Below are 19,838 nucleotides of genomic sequence, written 5' to 3' on the forward strand. Positions count from 1 at the left end.
TTGGAAACCTCTCTCTTTAAATATAATCCACTCGAAAAAATCTGACTCACCTTTCATTTGGTGATCTTAAGTATCACCCTAATAATGATCAGAAATCATCAGTGCAGTTTGAGATCCAAGTTTTACTACTTCCATGCAGATGGTATTTGCACAAAAAGTTGAATAAAGTGTTATATCCTTTCAAGCTGCTGTGGCAGAGACTGTATCTACTTTGTGTATTTTTTCCCTTTTGCCTCGATTCACCTAATGATTTTCCTATTTTTTTTTAAATATTATATACGCAGTGTCACTATTGATGGCACTAGAAGTAAAGAGTCTTCACCTCACTTCACAGGAAGGCTAGAAAATATATATTTATTGAATCATAAGAAAGGAAAGATCCTTGAGAAATTTGCCATTTGTCTACACAAATCATAGCTCTTACACCGCTCAGCTGTATTTTTTTTTTTATAATGGAAACAGTATGGAGAAGCAATCAACATCAAATGCAGCTCACAGGAAGTAACAGATTCCAGGGGTTTATTTTTCTTTCCTACCCAATCCAACATCAAACATTCGCTCTCATTTTACTTGCTAAAAAGGGGGAAAGAAAAAAATAATACATAAAATTAATAAAATGCACTTAAAACCCAACAGGAATGGATACAGTGGAAACTAATGTATTTGGATTTGTCCAAAAGGTCTCACTTCTGACAGGCAATCCCTGTGTTTGTAGAGATGGGTTTTTTGAAGTCTGGTTTGGAAGCCCTTATAAACTAGTTTGATCAAACATGTGCCATGCTCCAGGCTGCTAAAGAATATGGATCATTCTTAGCCTATGACCTATATGGTCTATACAGGTCAGACTGCAGAGTGATGCAGAGTGGTGTGACCATGCTGCTGCATGCCATGAAAATCTCCATGCTGGTACAGATGAATTTATTGAAATCATGGGACTGGTTACCACCTGCTCTAGTTTAACTGGTGTGACTTGCACATAGGAGACTGATAAATTTAAACTTTCCCCCTTAATTAAATGTTTCTTAAATTTCCTTATTAAGTGTTTTGGCTGATTGCTTTATAGAAAACACCGACCAGAAGGGCTTGGCTGATGGACAGATGAAGGTGGGGCTCTTGCCTTGAATTTGATTAAGAAATTACTTTGGTAGTTTAGGTGCTCTGTGCATCTGCTGTCCTCTTTCCTTGCAGCACAGGCAGAGCAGAGCGTGTGCCTGGGAAGCCGCACTTTCAAGTCAGGGTTGGAGATCGATGTACAGAGGGGTATGCCCAAGCTAAAGCTCACACACTTACATGAGGTGGCTGGGGCTGGCTGCCTGGCTCGTTCTTTCATAAGAAACAAGCTTTTGACAACTGGGATGACAGTGCTTCAAGCTGCAGCAGCAGCATGTTCCTGTGAGTGCCCATCAGGCTTGTGAAACCTCAGGAGAGTTGGTTTGGATTCTGGCTGCATCATCACCTACCAGTCCCTAACACCCTTTAGATGCACAGGAGCTCCTGGAGTGGTGGTACCCACCTGCAGGGCCCTGCCCTTGGTCTCGATGGGCAGTGTGATGGCAGAAATGGCACAGATGACGCACAGGGAGGAGAAGAGACACAGGGCCCCCATGAAAGAAGCACTCATAAGAACCTGCAGGCCAAAGTACATCAAACGGGAGCTTGCTGGTGTGGGGGGTTGGCACTTTATTAGCAATTAAGAGTGCACAAAGGGTCACAAATGCCTGAGAGACTCCACAATAGAAAAAATATTATCTCATGAACCTTAAGAGCTTTCAGAAAGTGCCAAATACTAGTGAGCTGAACTCTGTGATGAGAGTTCCTCAAGGCCACATCTGGCAAAGACCACCCAAGTACTCTGTATATGGGATCGGGAGGGAATTGATTAAATTCAATTTTACTTTTTGATGAATTTCTGGGACATCTCTCTGTATTTGATGGCAGTGTTCAGCACAATATTTACAACATTGTCAAGCATGCTCTTACTTGTGATATAAATGGAGCCACCATTGCTCCCACACGGCACAATGACCCACTTGTCCCCATCCCCAGCGCTCGCATTGTGGTGGGATAAACCTAAAACAGGCCAGAAAGAAATTGGATTAGTGCAACAGCAATCCACAATATCTGGACTTTTCTTTTAATTTTTTTTTTTTTTTTTTTTAATAAGAGAAACCCATTGTGTTGTCAAGGGCAGATAATGGGATAAGATATGAAAAAAAAATTAAAAGCTCCCTTGGGCCTCATTTGAACCATTAAAAATCCGTCATTTTTTGCCTCAGGTAAAGTTTTAGGGCAAGTCAAAGCTGGATGTGAGTCCTCTTTGGTTAGCATTTGTTTAGCGCCGCCAAGTGTGAAGAGCGGGCACTACGTGCCGTGCTTATTTGGTGCAGAAGAGGCAAGCAACTGGGAAACATAATAATGAGGACTCAAACATTAGGGGACGGAAAATTAATTTGGACATTTTGTTATTAATTTTTTTGTCACCAATTTCACGGTAGAAGGGTGCTGGATGCGGGGAGCGAGCGCTCTGCACTTTGCTTCTCCGGTACGAAAGAAATAAGAGTAACGCTACGCACTTTGCTTTTTCGCTGCGAAAGAAATAGATTGGCGCTACGCACTTTCCCTATTTGCTACGAAAGAAACTTTGCTTATTTGGTCTGAAGGAGATGGAGCGAAGCTGAGCAGTGTGCTGACTTGGTACAAAGAGGGTGGCTTGGCAGCAGACACACAGACTGCCTTTTCCATTTTAATGTAGGCGGGCACCGACCCGGTGCCCGTTCTCCCGGACCGCCGCTGTTCGCTGAGTCGAGCGCTACAACAAAAACAACGTGGAGCTCCGAGAGGCGGAGTCGGAGCTACACAAAAAGCACGTAGAAGAGGCTTGCAGCAGCCAACTAAAGCAACAAAAACCGGGGGGGGGGGGGGGGGAAAAAAAAAAAAAAAAAAAAAGGAACAAGAGATTTTAAGTGGTAACCTTTTTCACTGCTTTTCCAGACACTATAAATCTTGACACGAATAGCTTTGTTAAACAACTTCACTTTGTTGGTCTAAAGTATTGCTGGAAGAGAAATGATAATTTGCAGATGGCAGCAGCTCTGCAGGGATAACCTGAAACAGATAGCTTTCGTGGAATAAGGCAGGTCATAAGTTTAAAGTCTATTTCGTAGCTCCTTGTTTACCATGTTTTTAGTTATCCCAAACTGCTGACCAGAAACATGCTGCTCTTCTAACATGTCAGAGATGCTTTTGGTATCTTAAAGTTGTCCAGACATGTTCTAGGACACTTGAGAAAATTGTTTGCAAAGATGAACAGATTACATTCAGTTTGATAGTGCCTCAAAACTTATGTTTGGATAGGGTGATAATATTGTATTGCAGAGAAACAACAGGCACCCCACCTGAGTTTTATCCTAAAGAAAAAATAGTGTAGATCAAAGCAATGGATGAATGGGAGTTTTCCTGATATGCTATGGAGATTAAAGAACAGAAGTTTGTTTTCTTCGTCATTGAGGATAAATGATATGATCTTCTGCAGTTAAAGGTTTATATGACATGCTGGAATTTACTTAGTGCCAAGGCTGTGTTCAGAGTGATGTGAATTTGTTCCATAAATGTTTGCTGTGTGTTTGAGAAAGGATTATAACTTGGAATTAGAAAAAGGAAGAGAATGCTAGATCTTGCAGAGAATGATCTCATTTGGTCACTTGTGTCTTCTTCACATAGGTCACTTGTGTCTTCTTCAAAGCTCTATGTGTGATCTGTATTGCAAATTAATAAATATGTGCTAAGACAGAGTGGAGTATGGCACAATAAGGTTACTTGGAAAAGGTTATGTCAAGGCATTGTATATATTCAGCGATTTTCTTTGTAATCCTGCTCTATTTTACAACCTAATCTATTCCCCACTAAGACATGCTAGAGATAAACATTGCAGATGCTTTTGTGTGCAGAAAGGAAGGGGAGGGAATTGAAGGTCTGCATGATGTGAAGGCTCTGGGTACCAACAGTGTATAATGTTGGGGAAGAACCTGGGGCAGGCCAGTGTCTGGTGTTGGCCTCCATCAAAGACAGGGAAAAGCACAAAAAGACAAGACTACTGGCCACGGTCTAAATCAAACAGGGATACTTCCAAGAGTAGCAAGTGAGAGGGTTTTTCTTTCTGTTGACTTGCTCCCTCCTACAGTATTACTGGGCTGAGTAAGGAAAGAATTTTCATTTGAATAATAAAAAATGGGATACTTGTGGCTTGAGGTACAGCATGTTGACAATATTTAACTGTTTGAAATTTTATAAGATAATAAACTAATTTGATTTAAGCTTAGCTTTCTCCCATTGCGCATACGAAAATTAAGTTTTCAAATCAGTTGTGTTTGCAAAACTGCTGTTTTGTGCACCTTGTATTGTTTTTTTTGGTTGAGAATATTGTATTTCATATGTAGTTTACTCATTTAGTAGGCAGCCTTCTCAAAAGGAAAATCAGTAACACAAGTAGTTTGTAACATTTACTGCAGTTAAACAAAATCAGAACTTGGTGTATGATTACTTCTTGATAGGACATAGTGTGGTACAGTGCATTTTGCTGTATTAGTCTTTCCCTAACTTTGCCATATACATATTTGTACAGCCATACATAGCCTTAAAACTAATGCAGAGCTAGAGGAACACTGAATGGTGAAATAGCAACTTAGAGTGTCTTGGCACTTAGTACAGTACACGGATGATGTCTTATTTGCTGCATCAACTGTAGAACAGCTCACTGTGGCAATGCCTGTAATGCAAGAGGCTTTAACAAGTTATAGTTTGTGTGGTCTGGGTTCGTAATTTGCAAACATGGACCTGGAAGGGTCCATGGAATCTTGTTACCTAAGGACACCAGGGTTGTGGATATGCCTCAATCTTGACACACACTGGAGTTTGGTGGGTGCCTGCTTGTTGCATTTGACCTGTGTTGGTCAAAGCAACAAACCTGGATGTGGTTCGCCTGACTCCTTGGAATAAGCAAAGACGTATGTGATGGGAACACATAGATTCTATCTTATCCTTGTATGTTACTTTATGAAGCTGTACAGTGATTGATGTTGTTAAAGTTGTATACTTACTGATAGAATTATGTAGCTGTTGATTTTGTTAATATCCTAACATGCAGCCTTTGTCTTATTCACGTATGCTGCTGTTAATATTGTCAGTATTCTATAAATGTAGGTATAAGGATTTTAGTTGTCAATATTCCGTAAGTGTAGGTATAAGGATTTTGATGAAATGTAATGTAGATTTGGGGAGTGTATCAAGGTCAGTACATGGATGCATTCCAGAGCTAATGGAACCTATATAAAAAGGTACTTGTACCATGTTTGCTATTTCTTCTGCAAGGGCCCTGTAGATGGATGGTAAATATGGCATTTATTTAAAAGAAAAAGAAAGGGGAATTGTAGGCACCAGTTGTGGTGATTGGGAATGGGGCAGCAGCTGAGCCTCATCCCTAACAGGCTACAACTGTGTAGGACAGGTGAACAATGTTGAAGGTAAAGAAACATGGAATGCTGAGGTGTACCTGACTAATCACAGAAGGGTAGATAGGGTGCACAGGTGGAATGCACGTAAGATAAAGGGTATAAAAGGCTGTACTGGAGAGCAGTAAAGTGCTGATGTTTAAAGCCTTCTTTGGTGTCAGTGGTACCTCCTCTGTCAGGGAGCTACTTCTGTTTGCGTTCGATCACTTTAGTCAATTAACAAGGAAATCCATTTAACTCCATACAATTGTTTTTTAAAAAGAGAACAACAACAAAACCCCAACAATTTATACTTGCAGAACCCATGGCTCCAAAGTTGTATGAAGGAAAAGCTCTTTAAAGAATCAAAACTTTTTGCAGAAAGACCATAGCCATTTCCATGAAGTGAAACGAATTGTGTATGTTACCCCATATACTACCTCATACAGCCCCTTAAGTGCTGGAAAATGTTCCTTTTAATGGTAGTCTCTTTTCTCACCGTGGGGTTAGACTGGGGAAAGACTGAGTTCTGGAAGACAGTGGTATCCAACATCCTCAAAAATAGTGTTTTATAGGAGCTGAGCAACAGCTGGCTTAGGGCACTCCTCTTCCATCTACTCCTGTCATCTCCAGGCTGGTTTTCTGATTCCTTCTCTAATCTTGCACATGAAAACACTGTCGCCAAGATACCAGAGATACATAGTTCAAGGAAGGTGACTCTTAACTAGTCCACAAACTAGCAGGCAGCATTCCTGGGTATACACAAATGGTATTTGAAGCCCCCCAACAGCTCAATGTACCCCAAGGAGAACCCACCTCTGCTGTGTAAATGTAGATGGTGTTGAAGTTTGCTGAAACCAGGGCACGCAGCATGAAGAGAAAGCCAACCATGCCTGCACTAGAGGGAAAACCATGTGGAGCAGAGTTAATGTCACTGAGCAACATCAGCAGAGATGCCAGAAAGAAAGAAAGAAAGGGGAAAAAAGTTAATGAAAAATACAACTTCTTTCCGGTGCATGTTGTCCTCACATTTTTTAATTTTCTGGACTGTGCTAGAAAGCAGCTTGTTTGATGCTTAGGGGAAGCCAGATGGGCTCAATAATATAAGTGAGCCCCTCTGCACACTACTGCATCACAGAATCTACTGCCACAGCTTTGCCAGGAAAAGGAAAGCCAGTCAGAGGCTTTCCTCAGACTGACAAGAATTACTGGCCTGACAGACTGGTGATCTGAGAGTACCAGAGGTCCTGCCCTCAGCATTGTGTACCCTTGAACAAGACCCATAGTCTGAGCCAGAGTACCTTGAGGTGCAGATATTGAGGAGAAGAAAGAATAGAGCTGTACATCCCATGGTGATACACAGGCTTAGACGTCTTCCAAGGAAATTGATGCTGAGAATGTTCACAGGATTTACTGGAAATAAAAAGGAAAACCATAAAACATTTGATGATCTAACTGCAGTGATTTCCTGCTTGACAGACTTTACTCAGTGTGACTCAAAGATACCTGTCTGCATCCCCAGTGCCTACCAAACATCCTGTAAAATGCAGAAACCCTATCATTCTTTTCCTGCACCCAAAGCTTGTGATTTTCCCCCATGCCCCCTTTTTATCACCCTTCCCCTCAGATGATGAAGCCTGTGCTTCTCTGAAATTGGCTGTGCTGAGGCAGAACACCAGTGTCTGTCCTGAACCATGCAAGTAGGGCATGGCTGACGGAGTAGCACAGGCCTGGGTGGTTTTGCTCCCTCTGACCACAACTCCACCAACACCAGGCCTTGAGGTGTACCCCATTAGTGCCCTCCTGAGCCAGGAGCCACAGCTCATGGCCTGTTATCCCAGAAGCTGCCAGCAGTGTGCAGTTCATGTTCTGTCACCAAGGGCATGAACAGCTCCAGCCTTTGCAGTGAGCACTGTGAGGGGAGAATGGCAGGGCAAGGGTGGGGGAGGAGGTTACGTGCGATCTCCCCGACGGTGCTGATGATCATGGTCTGGTAGGCAGCCGGCCCAAACAAGTGGCAGTGGCAGGGGCTGTGGCTCCCCTCAGAGTCATTGCTGGAGTCCTGCAGCGCTGGGGCCGCAGAGCCACAGACAAGGTCCTGCTCCATCAGCTCAGCACTGGCCAAGATGACACCGTAATAAGCAAAAGCTATGCCAAGCCTGTGGGGAGAAATGATGCCGTGAGGTGCAGCTATGATGGAGAAGGTGAGGAAACTAAAATGCAGCAGATTTGGGGTGCCCTGGAATCTCTGCTGCTGCTTCCACCAGCTCTGCATGATGGAACCCCTTAGCCTGAGCAGAGAGGTGGCTTGGGCATCCACTGGTCACCTGTCCCACGGCACTCCCCTCCTACCTATGTCCAGGCACTTCTCTTTCTCAGTAAACCTCACCCCAGCTCATAGTTCAGCTTTGTATTGGGTTTGCATGGCCCATAGTGGGTGGGGGTACAGGGGTGACTTCTATGGGAAGCTTCTGGAAGCTTCCTCCATGCCTGACAGAGCCAATGCCAGCTGGGCCCATCGGCAATACTGGTAGTACCTCAGGGGGTACTATTTGTTAGAATCAGAAAAAACTGCAAGAGCAACAGCAGCCAGAGAAAGAGGTGAGAACAAGTGTGGAAAACATCTCTGCAAACACCCAAGTCAGTAAAGAATGAAAGGCAGGAGGTGCTCCAGGTGCTGGAACAGAGATTCTGCTGCATCCCATGGTGCAGACCATAGTGAGGCTGCTGTGTCCCTGCACCCCATGGAGGTCCACAATGGAGCAGACATCCACCTGCAGCCTGTGGAAGTTCTCATGCCAAAACAGGTGGATGCCTGAAGGAGGCTGTGACCCCATGGGAAGCCTATGCTGGGCCAGATTTGCTGGCAGGACTTGTGACCCCCTGGGGGACTCACACTGGAGCAGCTCATAAAGTACTGCAGTCCATGGGATGGACCCACATTGGAGCAATTCATGGAGGACTGTTTTCCATGGGAGGGACCCCACACTGAATCAGGGGAGGAGTGTGAATGTCCTTATCCTTTCTACCCAGGGATTTTCAAGAGGAGTTTTCATTAACTGGCTGGAGTGGCTCACATTGCACCATGGCTGACTGTCAAAAACACAGCATTCATGATGGCAGTCTTGCTTTGTCATTATCAAGTAATTCAGAATACACCTGATCATAAGCAGGCTGAAAAGGAATTTTCATTTTTTTATCCCCCTTGGCAGTTTCAGAAATGAGCAGCAGAATTTGGGCCACCTGGGAAGGCAGGGAATGCTGGAGGGGATGGGAATGCAGACCTGAGAACATTCCAGGAACTCCTGGGGCAACTAGGAGACAAAGATAAAAAAACCCCAAAAAAGATATTTCATAAAACTCATAGAAGTCAAGGGAAAACAAAAAAACAAACAAACCTCCCCCCCAAAAACCAAACAAAAACCCAAACCAAAACAAAAAAACCCAACACATTAAAAATTCAAGGCCTGATTTCACAACATTTTGTGTTAATGGGTTCCCACAGACCTATTATTTATACATTTCCATTCCAGACAGCAAAGTCAATGAAACATGCATTACCCTTGCATACAGCTACTGAGAACACTGCACATGAAACCTGTCTCCTCAATCTATATTTCCCCCAGCGAGTAGCACTGGTAATGGTGAATGTGTTTCTGTCAGAGCCCTGTCTCACTGGTCCTTTGGCTGTCCTTGGGGAGAACAAGTTTACCCCGAGCAGGGAAGGAGAGTTGCAGGCACACGGCTGGTCCTGCTGCAGTCAGGTGTGGGCTCTGCCCCGTGGCACTCCCCTGGCTCTCAGGAGCCACGCTCTCCTGAGGAAGGACTCATAGCACCATCCTGGAAGTCCAGCCCTTTTCTGCCTAAGTTAACAGCAACTGACAATCAGAGTGTCTGAGGTGTGGTCTGAAACAGGACAAACCTATGGTGATCCACGTCCCTCCAGCTGCCAAGGATCTGCAGCCACCGTTGGAGGCAGAGTGGTGTCCTGTTAAAGGCAGAGCCAGTGGGAGACTTCTGCTCGCTGTACACTGTCAACCAAGAGAATGAGCTAATAAGCAAGAGGGAAAAAAAATTACCATATGATCCATATCTGCAAAGTGGTTCTGAGGTATTTGGAGTGGATCAGATCCTTGAATCTTCCCCTTCTTTCCTGAAAATCATACAGTAGAAATAGAAGTTTCTATAAAGGTATCTTTTATACGGGAGCAAGTGTTCTGTGTGAGCAGTTGGCACTCGGGGCCCTCCTGTGCTCCCCCTGTCCCCAGGCTGCTTGTGGCACAGACAGTCACAGATGGTGCAACACAGCACCCACCAAAACTCCAGAGAGCAAAGCCCCGCTGCCCAAAAGATACCCACAGGAAACTGCACTGCATAGGATGGAGGAGGGCAAAAGAGAACATCCTGAGCTGTCCTGGCCTGAAAGGACTCCCCACATCCGAGCAGTCTGATCCCATTGTGACTGTGATGGTGCCAGAGGGGGCCCTGGTTGCTCTTGGGGGCCAGCATTGCTGGGGCTTCTGTCAGCTCCCACTGCCCTGCATGCTGCTCTGCCTGTGAAGCAAGCTTTTGGACACAGACATCTTTCTGGGAGGCCTGAAGTGCTGGTGAGCAGAGCCTGGCAGGCACCGGGAGCCCTGCCTGGCCTGCTGCTCCCCAGGATCCCACCACCGAGGGGAGACAAGTTCACGGGGATGGTGTGGGTTGACTTTATTTTTTTCCTCATCATTGGTTAAGCCTGAGAAAGGGCAAAACTAAAAAAAGCCCTTCCCACATCCAATGTGGGTCCATTACATAAATTCAATTAAATTACAGGGAAGCTTTAATCCTAACTAATTCCAATACAATAGCACCATCTTGCATGAATTGCTAAGGACAATGCTTGGTGCCCATGGGATTGAACACACAGGAAAAAGATCCGGGGAAGGGATTTATAAAAGCTGGATAATTTTGAGGCCCTGAACAATGGATTTGTCTAATCTTCCAGTGTTGGGGGTCAAAGGAGCCACCTAAGTCCTCCCACCCACCAGTCAGCAGGGCCCAGTCTGGGTGAGAGGGGGAGAAGTCTGAAGGGAGATTGTCCCCCCACCTCCGCAGTACCCACACATATTTTTGGGCATTTCAGTCCAGCAACAATCCTCTCCTGAGCTGCTCAGCTGCTTACAGGTATAGGCGGTGCTATCTGTGAAATGGTCTCTCCTGCTTTGGCCCTCTTCTGTTGGTCTGTGGCTCCACACTCAGGGATCTGGGGTTCTGGGACACAGTGGACAAGCCAGGTCAGGGACTGGGAGAACCCTCTGGGAGCACTGGGTTGACCTCGTGGCAGGAACCCTTGCAGCCTGTCCAGTCACAGCCCTGAGACAGACCCCAAGGGACAGTTCCCAGATCTCATGGCAGAGGGAACACCCCTGCAGGATGGAGCACCCCTGCAGGATGGGCAATAACAAATAGCATGTTTTGCCAGGAGCCCTTTTTGTGGTAAAGGAAGCAAATATTTTCTTAGCCTAGTATTTTTCTGAGGAGAAAAAAAAAAAGCTGAAAACTCCATTTCATTTTGAAGGTCAAGATTACTGTTTCTCCAAAAGAAAACTGACATCTTCATCATCACTTTCAGCAGTTGTTTGGAAAAGAGCCGGGCAAGGAGGACAAGAGAGGCAGAGCAAGATGTGGTTGGCAGTCCCGCTCCCTCTCTGAAGCCCAGATGCGGGCAGCCCTGCCTGGGATGGGTGGGTTGGACATTCTCCACTTACCTTGGCAGGCTCCCTCAGCTGCCCCTCTGGCATGGCGACCCCATTCATGCTGGCTATCCTCTGCAGCGTGGCCAGCGCAGCCCCCATGTTTCCCGTGGACACGTTGTACCGTGCCGACTCTGGGATGAACTGGAAGCAGAGCAGGAAACCTTTCTGCACCTCTTTTGTCCTGCTCACAGCTTCACATCATGCCCAGGAGCCTGCTCAGGTCGGCCCAGGGCACTCCACGAGCTGGAGCAGCCTTTTGCCTGTACTTATCCCCAGTCATGCCCTGGGGTACCCCATGTGCCCCAGCCCCCCATTCACCATGTTGGGGGGCTCACCCTGCCTAACAAACCCATTTGTTGGTTCAGCTCCCAGGGGCCTGCCACTGAGCCATCTGTGTCAAGTGCTTATGAAATGTGAAAGTCAAAGACACAGGTTTAACAGAAACAATCCTGAATTAATTGACATTCTAAAATGAGATGAGGCACATATTGCTTGCTCAAGCAAAAATCTTGGAAGGCACAACAAGGCCATTTTAATAAAAAGGAAGAAGGGGTTGAAAAGTAACTCTTCACCAGCATTTGATGCTCTTTCCAAAATAAAATATTTTTAATTAAATGGTGGCTCTATTAAATGATAAAAAATTACATCTGTTTCACTCAAATATGAATTACAGACTCCTTTTTTAAAGGTATGTATACTCTGTCATTTTCCCCCCCTGGATTACAAACTTTTGCTATTCAATTTTTCTGGCAAAAATAATCAGGGAAACTAAACATCCAGGTTATATGAGTGTACACTCACAGCAACCTTACATTTGGCTGCCCAGGTAGCACCCCAGATGGACTTGTGCATTCACTCAGCTGCAGGAAGAGCTTTTACATCTATCTAGCCTCCACCAGCCACAGCTCAGCACTGCACTGCCCATGACCACTGTAAGCAGGCATTTTCTACATCACCCTCCACAAATCAGATGGTTCTCATTTCCAAGGCTGATTTTTCTGAAACAGAAGGAAACCTTCTGAAGCTGTGGTTCACCCTGACACTCTGTGAACCCTTTGCTGAGGCTACTTTCCTAAGCCTTAGAAAATGTAAAGACTGAAGAGCATGTGCTGTGCCCAGCATTCGACTGAAGGTATTATTTTTTTTTATTTTTTTCATGCACTATCCAGCCTGTCTTCCTCTTGGTGTCTGGCCCATCATCACAATCCCTGGGTACTGCTGGCAGCCTGGACGCTGGAACCTGGGCTGCTGGAAGGCTACAGCAGACCAGTAAAGCCAGGCCCTCACCAGCAAGGTAGCATCTCCCCAGCAGCTGGTCTGCAGCCCCACCAGGACTTCAGGACCTTACCGAGCCACTCTGTGAGAGGACTAAAGAGAAGAAAGGACGACACAAGAAGAGCCCTAGGATGAAGGAGGTGGAGGGTGGTGGTGCCTGGGGAGACATCAGGGCGGTGGCAGTACAGCAGGGAGTGGGGAGTGGAGATCTTCCTACCTTGAACACCAGAATGAGGAGGATGCCAGGGATGGAGGCAATTCTGATCAACCACCGCCAGCCGATGGCTGGATTCACCACTGATGCCAGGCTAATGATTAACAAGGATCCTGCCAACCAAAACACCTTTCCAAGGGAAAGAAAGGAGTTAGAACACATGCAAATGATTTGTTTATTTTCTTCCCTTCTCGTCCAGTTCTGTGGATAGAGGGCGAATTTTGTTAGGGAAAGCTGAGGTTCAACTGAGCCATCCTGTGGCTGTCTGAGAAGCTGGGCTTGGGTGGGAGGAAAGAGGGAAAGACAAGAGTTTGGGGAGGGACAGTGAAGGTAGTCTTAATTAGCTACAGATAAAAAACCAACAATTTGCTGTGGATACAATTGTACTAAAAGCCACTGCTTTTGTCCTTCCAGTCACTTCTCTGCTAATGCTCATGCCCATGAATATTCCTGTTCTCTAGGTCTCTTCAGGGAAGCATCAGATTTTCAAGCTCAGAAGGCAAAACCAGGACAGATTTCTACTGCTGAAAGTTGGTGGCTTTTCAGTGGACTCAATGCCAAGCTATATCAACAGAGAATCTGGTCTCTGATATGCAAGTACATTCCTTTCTGAAGTTCGCTTGTTGCCATTAAGAGACACATCCCTTTCCAGGGGACCACTCAAAGGAGCTCAGCCAACACAAATCACAAAAGCTGCAGCAAGTTCATGAATAGCCTGTGGATAGAAATAACAAATTTCTGGGGAGAAATACAGGATTGTTTTTCCATAAATCTTTGTGTTTCTGATGACACTTTGGTAATGATCCTCTGGGATCAAGGAGGCTGCAGCAAAAAGCAAATTGTCCCTGGCACGAAGAGTTTGGTTCAGCAGCGGGATGAATTTGTGCACTCAGAGATGTCACCACTGGTCATCTGCACATGCAGCAACTGCCCACTGCAGAAGTCTGCAGTCAGCAATGACCCAGCAAGTGGGCACAACCCTCCCAGCATGTGTCAGGCCAAATTTGGGACTATCTGTGCTAACCTGCTCCTGTGCAAAGCCCCTGGCAGAACCTGAGCAGGGAGAGGAGCAGATTAGGACCTGGGAGTCACTGCAGAAACTACTTGTTATCTCTGGGGATCCAAAGAGGGGGAGAGGGGATACACCTCATCTTGGAGTGGGCTGGGAATGCCACTAGCTCCAGTGCCTGCCAGTCCATCAGCACTGGTCCCATTAGACCAGGTAGCCCCATTGTCAATAAGATAACCAAGAGACTGGGTGTCAGCCATCACACAAAGTCCCTACACAACGTTTGGAGCATGAAATGATTTGAGAAGATGTTGCCTCTCTCCTGTGTATATCTTTAATAACACAGATGTCACACTCTGAGGCGCAGGAGGCAGCAGACACTCGCTCAGACCCAGAAAAGTGTCATTAGTCTGGGAGAAGTGCTGATGTGCTGGAGACTTGGCTTCCAAACTGCAGTGGGACAGATCTTCTGGGACTCAGAACTAGAAGAAACAGCGAAGTGCTCACTTTTACCTGAGACAAGGGCAACATGTATCCCCGGTATTTGGTGGGCAAAAATTCTGTTTTTATGATAAGTCTAGACAAAAAAGAAAAAAAAAATGGCAGAAATAGAGCTGCAATGAGAATTTCCATACAAATCAAGCAACAGTTCAGCTCAAGTGAAAGAGTGAATACCTCCCTGCTCCAACTTGAGCACCTACAGACAAGGAATCCCTGTCCAGTATGCCTCCCACTCCAGCACCAAATTACATACAAGAGAAACACAAGGCACAAATCCTTTCCAGCCCATGGCTGTGGGATACAAGCAGGTAAACACCGCAGTCTATTCATCAGGAAATCTATGGGAAGGTCCCGTGGGGTGACTGGGGTGTCAGCACTGGCATAGATATGTTTATAGAAATGAACATTTAAGTAAAGGGAATTTTTCCATGAAATAAAGAAAACTCTGTTTCACTTTTTAAACGGTTGGAGTGCCCTTGGGGCAGGGGGCTTGTCGCACAGGCATCTCTCAAGGTCCCCAGTGTGAATTGTGTTTCCTTAGCTGGACAGAGAGAGAGGAGGGAAGAGACCCTCAGTGGCTTCTGCTGTCTCAGCCAGTGAAGTGTTTTATAAAATGTTCAATTTCCTTCCATCCTCTCATAAAGCTCATGAGCAGCCTCCATGACCAGGAAATGGGGGCCCTCTGTGAGGGAGGCAGTGCCAGCAGGTCAGCAGATGCATGACTCAGGCGCAGGTGCCTTCTCCTCCCGACAGCACCTCTCTCCCCCAGGTCCTCTCCTTCAGCAAAGGGCTTTTGGGTTCACGTGACCAGTTTGGGGCTTTCCTTTTTGGGCAGGAACCAGGCTTTGAGGAACCAATGGAAGGCAATGAAATGTTTAATTTCTTTCCATAAGAGAGTCAACAACAACATAAATATTTTTCCAGGCCCCTAGTGAAGTGGTTGTTAATATTGTGGATTTTTCCTCCCCAATCCTCCTTTCTGCCTCAACAAGACAAAAATTTCAGTGGGTATGTTTTATGTAATTCAAAAAGAATTTTCTACTGAAGCAGAATTGTTGTGACTTTTTCCTTTTTTTAAAGAAGAAGCAGCCTTTACTCATCTGTTACCTGTCTAATTGTTTTTATATGTACTTAATAATCCTTTTGTCACCAGTTTGATGTAAACCAGCTGTGCCCTCTATTCCAGGCCTCAGGAGCCCTTGGGAACTGCAAATTAGGTCAATTGACCGGGATTTAGTGAAATTACAGGATGGCTTTTTGTTTCGAGGCGATGTGGGAATTTGGCCACCCTTCCCCTTCCAGCCCCTCCTCTGCCTTCTCTGGGCAGGCACAGCCTTACCCTTGCGCGTGGCCTGACACGCCACCTCCTACCATGGCCCGCAGGAACACAAACCAGATGTAGGACGGGGCAAACGAGGTCAGCAGGGAGAAATAGGCTGCCCAGAGGAAGGAGAGCAGCAGGATCTGCAAAAGGGCAAGAATTAGGGTCGTTATAGCACAGGCTCAGCTGGGCGTGTGGCTCCTGTGGAGCGCAGGAAAAAGACGTGCAGCCCCCGGCTGTCACTCACCTTCCAGCGGCCGTACCTGTCGGCCAGAAGCCCGAGCACTATGCTGAACACCATGTAGCCAAAAAACACCATCTGAGGGGAATTGAAACACAGCTGTGGAGGGCCCATTCCCAGCTATGTGGGGCAGCTCTGCTCTTTGAGCTGAGCTGTGGGTGAGCTGTGTGTTCTCAGGGCAGCAGGATGAACTGCAGTGCCCAGAACCGCAAGCCAGCGGCTTTTGGGGGATGGATTCCTTTGTGTAGGCACTCACTGCTGCAGACCTCAAAGCTGGGGGTAGATGGCAAGGTTTTCAAAATAAGAATATGGAAGTGGGGATTTTCTTTGGCTTTGGCATTACTTTCTCTGGGCATGGTCATCTGCTCTCATCAGCTTCATTTTTGATGTCTACCGTTGTGGCACTGTTCTTGCCCCTGTAAGGAGGCCCTAAGAATTTGTTTGGTTTGCTGGGAAATGTGCTTTCCAAAACCCATGGAAATGTGGTGGTGCCCATGGCTATGATCACATGGTGGATGACCTGTCTGGGGGGAACATGAGTTACTCACTGTTGTCACTAAAGCCACCTGCCAGTCTTGGAGCTGCCACTCACATCGGATAAGAGGGGTCACGACAGCTATCAGCATGGTCTCCATGGCTTCAGCCACCTTTGGGAACAAGTGTGTGTGTGAGCAAGAAGCCCACAGGGAAAAGTCTCTCAGTTCTACAAGGCCTGCAGCCATGGCAGTTCCACCATGTCAAAACAGTCCTATGAAGCCATGGTGCCTCCAAAGTGGTCTGAGCCCTGTGCCTGACCTGGAAGATCTTTGTGACAGGGAGTGGAGGAGAGAAAGGTGCACCTGGAAAGCAGGTACAGGTACACTGTGTATCTGGGAAGTTTGGAAAGAATCATCCTTGGCAGAGAAGACTCATAGCCTGGTGTTAGTGGAAGATCTTCAACTATCTCTGGAGACCAAGCTGCTTGGTTGGGTACCCAGCTGTGGATTCAGGCATCTAACATGAACTCTCAAAACTGTTTTTAGTTAAAAACATCATTGCTCCATTGGCTGTTTGCCCCAGCAGCTGGCTTCAGTTAGGAATGATATAACTTTACACAGAGCCTCAGACTTTTTCACCTCAGCTGCAGCAATCTTCATGGATAGACCCTCATTACATCTTTACTCCAGCCTGGCCTCCAGCTTTTGCCCAAATTCCCAAAAGAGATACACAGTTAGCCCAAGACCAAGGAAATTTTTCAGGTAGCCAGGGGAGAGAAAATACCAGGCCTTCTGAGACAGACTGCACAGGATTTGGGTGCCGTGGGAATGACATGAAAAATTCCATTGTGAGGCTGAACCAAACCTTCAGGCACTAACTGAAGACATGCCCTGACAGTGCTCCAGAACGGGGGCCAAACCATGATGCTCCGGGCCAACCTGCTCAGCTTTGCCCTGAAATAGGTCTGATATCAATGGTGCCAAAATCTGCTTTCATCAATGATGAAAATAGCAGAATTCCTACTTGAGAAAGTGTGTAATGGAAAAAATAGGGAAAAAAATGGGCTGCAGCAGTGCTTATGGTTGTTATTGCATGGTAATGAGAAAAATAAGAAAGCTTTTTTCAGGCCAGCACAGATGGCTGCAGATACCTACCCCAGTGCTGCCCATAATCAGGAAAAGCATGATGTGGAACCTCCCAAACCCAATGGTTTCCACAGCTTCTTCCACTGTAAATGTCTTCTGCCCTAAACATGAAAAGAAAAATGAGACACAAAAACTGTCAGCAGTCAGATTTTACCTCCTCTTCATAAAAAAAATAGTTTTCATGCTACTGTGGGACTACACCAGGAAAAAGCCTGGGAACATCCAGCAGTTGTATGTCCACTGACCAGCCCCCTGGATGTCCTGGTGGCACAACGGGGTTGCTGAAACAGCAAACAGTGCAAATTGAGGAAAGATAGCCTTGTACAATTCAAAATGCTTTTGAAACAGAGTGAAATTTAAAAAATTATCCCAAGTAAATTAATCTTCAAATTACCAATATAATAAAATGTTTACACAAAGAAGTGGCCTGAGAAAAGCCAAGATAGCCAGCTCTTCCTACTGCCATAGGCAGCAGTCACCAGTCTGGTAGGTGTGGTGAGAAGGGAGTGTAGGATGCTGATGTTGTAGCTCCACGTACAGAGGTTTTAAGTAGCTGGAGTGGCACAGCTGAGGACCCTCCCGCTACCCTAGCTAAACAAGGACCCAAATTTCTAGTCCTGTCAATACAAACCCACCTTCTGCTTTTCTCTCTGCATGGATTTCCTCCAAGCCAATAGCATTTTCTGCATCTTTTGGTGCAGTGGCCATCTCAGCTCCTGCTGGGATCCACTGTCACTGTGGGCAAGGCTAGGATTTGCCTGTGAAACCTCACAACAGTCACAAAGTTACCTGAGCAAGAGAACAGCAAGGCAGTTTCTCACACTGGAGTGGAAATATTCAGATACAGTCAAATATGAATTTGTTTCATGCAGCTACTGGAAGGTATCCGTTCCCATTAGGGTTTTGGTAAAAAACACATAGAAACATCACAGGGTAGGTTAGTTGAACTGAGAGACATCAGTCATCACATCACACTGGTTGTTTTTATGCAAAGTCTAGGGACTGCCTTAGAGAAGACTGGAGACCTGCCAAGATGAGAGAAGTGACAACTTCCCCAGCACAGAGGTCAGTGAAATACAGTGCCAGTCTAAAAGATGCTGCATCTCCAGGAGCCAGGACATGATACAATCAGTAGTTGTTGCCCCTGTTGGAGGCTCCCAGTGGAGCTGGGTTTGAGTGGGCAGTAGAGGTGCTGCACTCTGCAATTGCACAGCCTGGTGGGAGCCCCCACTGAGGCAGAGCCAGGTGACCCAGCCAGCTCCCTAACGCCAGGATATTGGGGGTGGCTGGGGTAGCACTGAGCTCCTCACCCAAGAAGGACAGGGCTTCCTGCTGCAAACCAGCCCCTCTGCCTCATCCCTTGCCATGCTAATCCCCATCCTCTTAGGCCATCCATAAACACAGCCATGCATCCTGGATTGCAACTGGAAGATGAATTCCTCTGCCAGTCTTTCTGGCTTTCAGCACCAGATCTTTTGGCCTCATCACTGCTGCTTTTCCTCATCAGAGAAAACTCATTTTAATCCCAGGGCAGGGATTAAGCACACTGATTGCTTAAACCCACAAGCTTTCCTGCTACGTGCATGCTCAGGCACTGTGGAGGGGGGCTCAACACATCTGCACTTTGCTGACACCCTCTTCTTTGATTACCTCCCTTCAGGAGTGCTGGGCTTAGCCCACGCTGTGTTCACAGCCAACCAGCAGAGACTGGGGAGCCTACAGAAGGGCGAGAGCTGGAGGGAGTTAATGGCTGAGAGCATCTAATGAAAAATACAAAATTCCATTTGAGATAGAGGGCAGCGTGAACACAGAAAGCATGGAATTACAGTACTCCAGGATGGATACCTTGCTCCTGTACTGAGGTACAGTTAGAAGGAGGTCGTTAAGGACTAATGGCAGATTAGTCAGTCGGGTCACATACACTGACCTTGCTGTCAGAGATCATTACAATCCGCCCAAGAAGATGCAAAGGATATTGGTTACATCTGTCTCTCAGCAATTGCTGTCTGAGGCAGCAATAGCTGCCAGCAGCATGCAGTGCAACCAGCTGATTATGATGGCCAACAGCTAGGGACTATTTTCGAGTGGAACTGGCTCAACAGAAACCAAACAAGGTGCCTGGAAGAGCCCACAGGAAGAAGTAAAGATTTACTGTGTGTCTGAATCTCCAAAGGCTTTGCAATAGCAAAATTTGGGCACCTATTTTTCTCTTTTTCTGTTTCTTTATGACTGGGGACCTGCAAACACATTCTGCCTTAAGCTGCCACATCACACCTCTGTCAGGTTAAACAGACACTCTCCTCCAAAACATCTGTAGTAGGCTCAGCCCATGGTGCTGGCAGGACATGCTTCAAGCCCTGGGCTTTTGCCCACCCATCCTGATGCTGGGATACCCTGCTACTGTTTGCTGAGGGATGTTGGAGCATTTCAC

General features: G+C 46.3%; 1 protein-coding gene across 1 annotated transcript; it reads right to left on the reverse strand.

Moving 5' to 3' along the window:
- Window positions 1–561: 561 nt before the first annotated feature.
- On the reverse strand, window positions 562–15,863 carry SVOPL (SVOP like). The gene is made up of 12 exons (XM_066184687.1): window positions 15,792–15,863; window positions 15,563–15,687; window positions 14,236–14,299; window positions 12,717–12,842; window positions 11,237–11,365; window positions 9,566–9,639; window positions 7,443–7,645; window positions 6,788–6,899; window positions 6,303–6,384; window positions 1,981–2,070; window positions 1,514–1,627; window positions 562–573 (listed from the first exon to the last, which is right to left on the reverse strand). The coding sequence occupies exons 1-12, from the start codon at window positions 15,861–15,863 to the stop codon at window positions 562–564; spliced, it is 1,203 nt and encodes a 400-aa protein (XP_066040784.1).
- Between the last annotated feature and the right edge of the window lie 3,975 nt (window positions 15,864–19,838).

The sequence above is a fragment of the Chamaea fasciata genome, unplaced genomic scaffold (genome assembly GCF_029207755.1).
Source record: "Chamaea fasciata isolate MVZ Bird 193981 ecotype frontalis unplaced genomic scaffold, bChaFas1.0.hap1 SCAF_5, whole genome shotgun sequence".
NCBI classification, from domain to species: domain Eukaryota; kingdom Metazoa; phylum Chordata; class Aves; order Passeriformes; family Sylviidae; genus Chamaea; species Chamaea fasciata.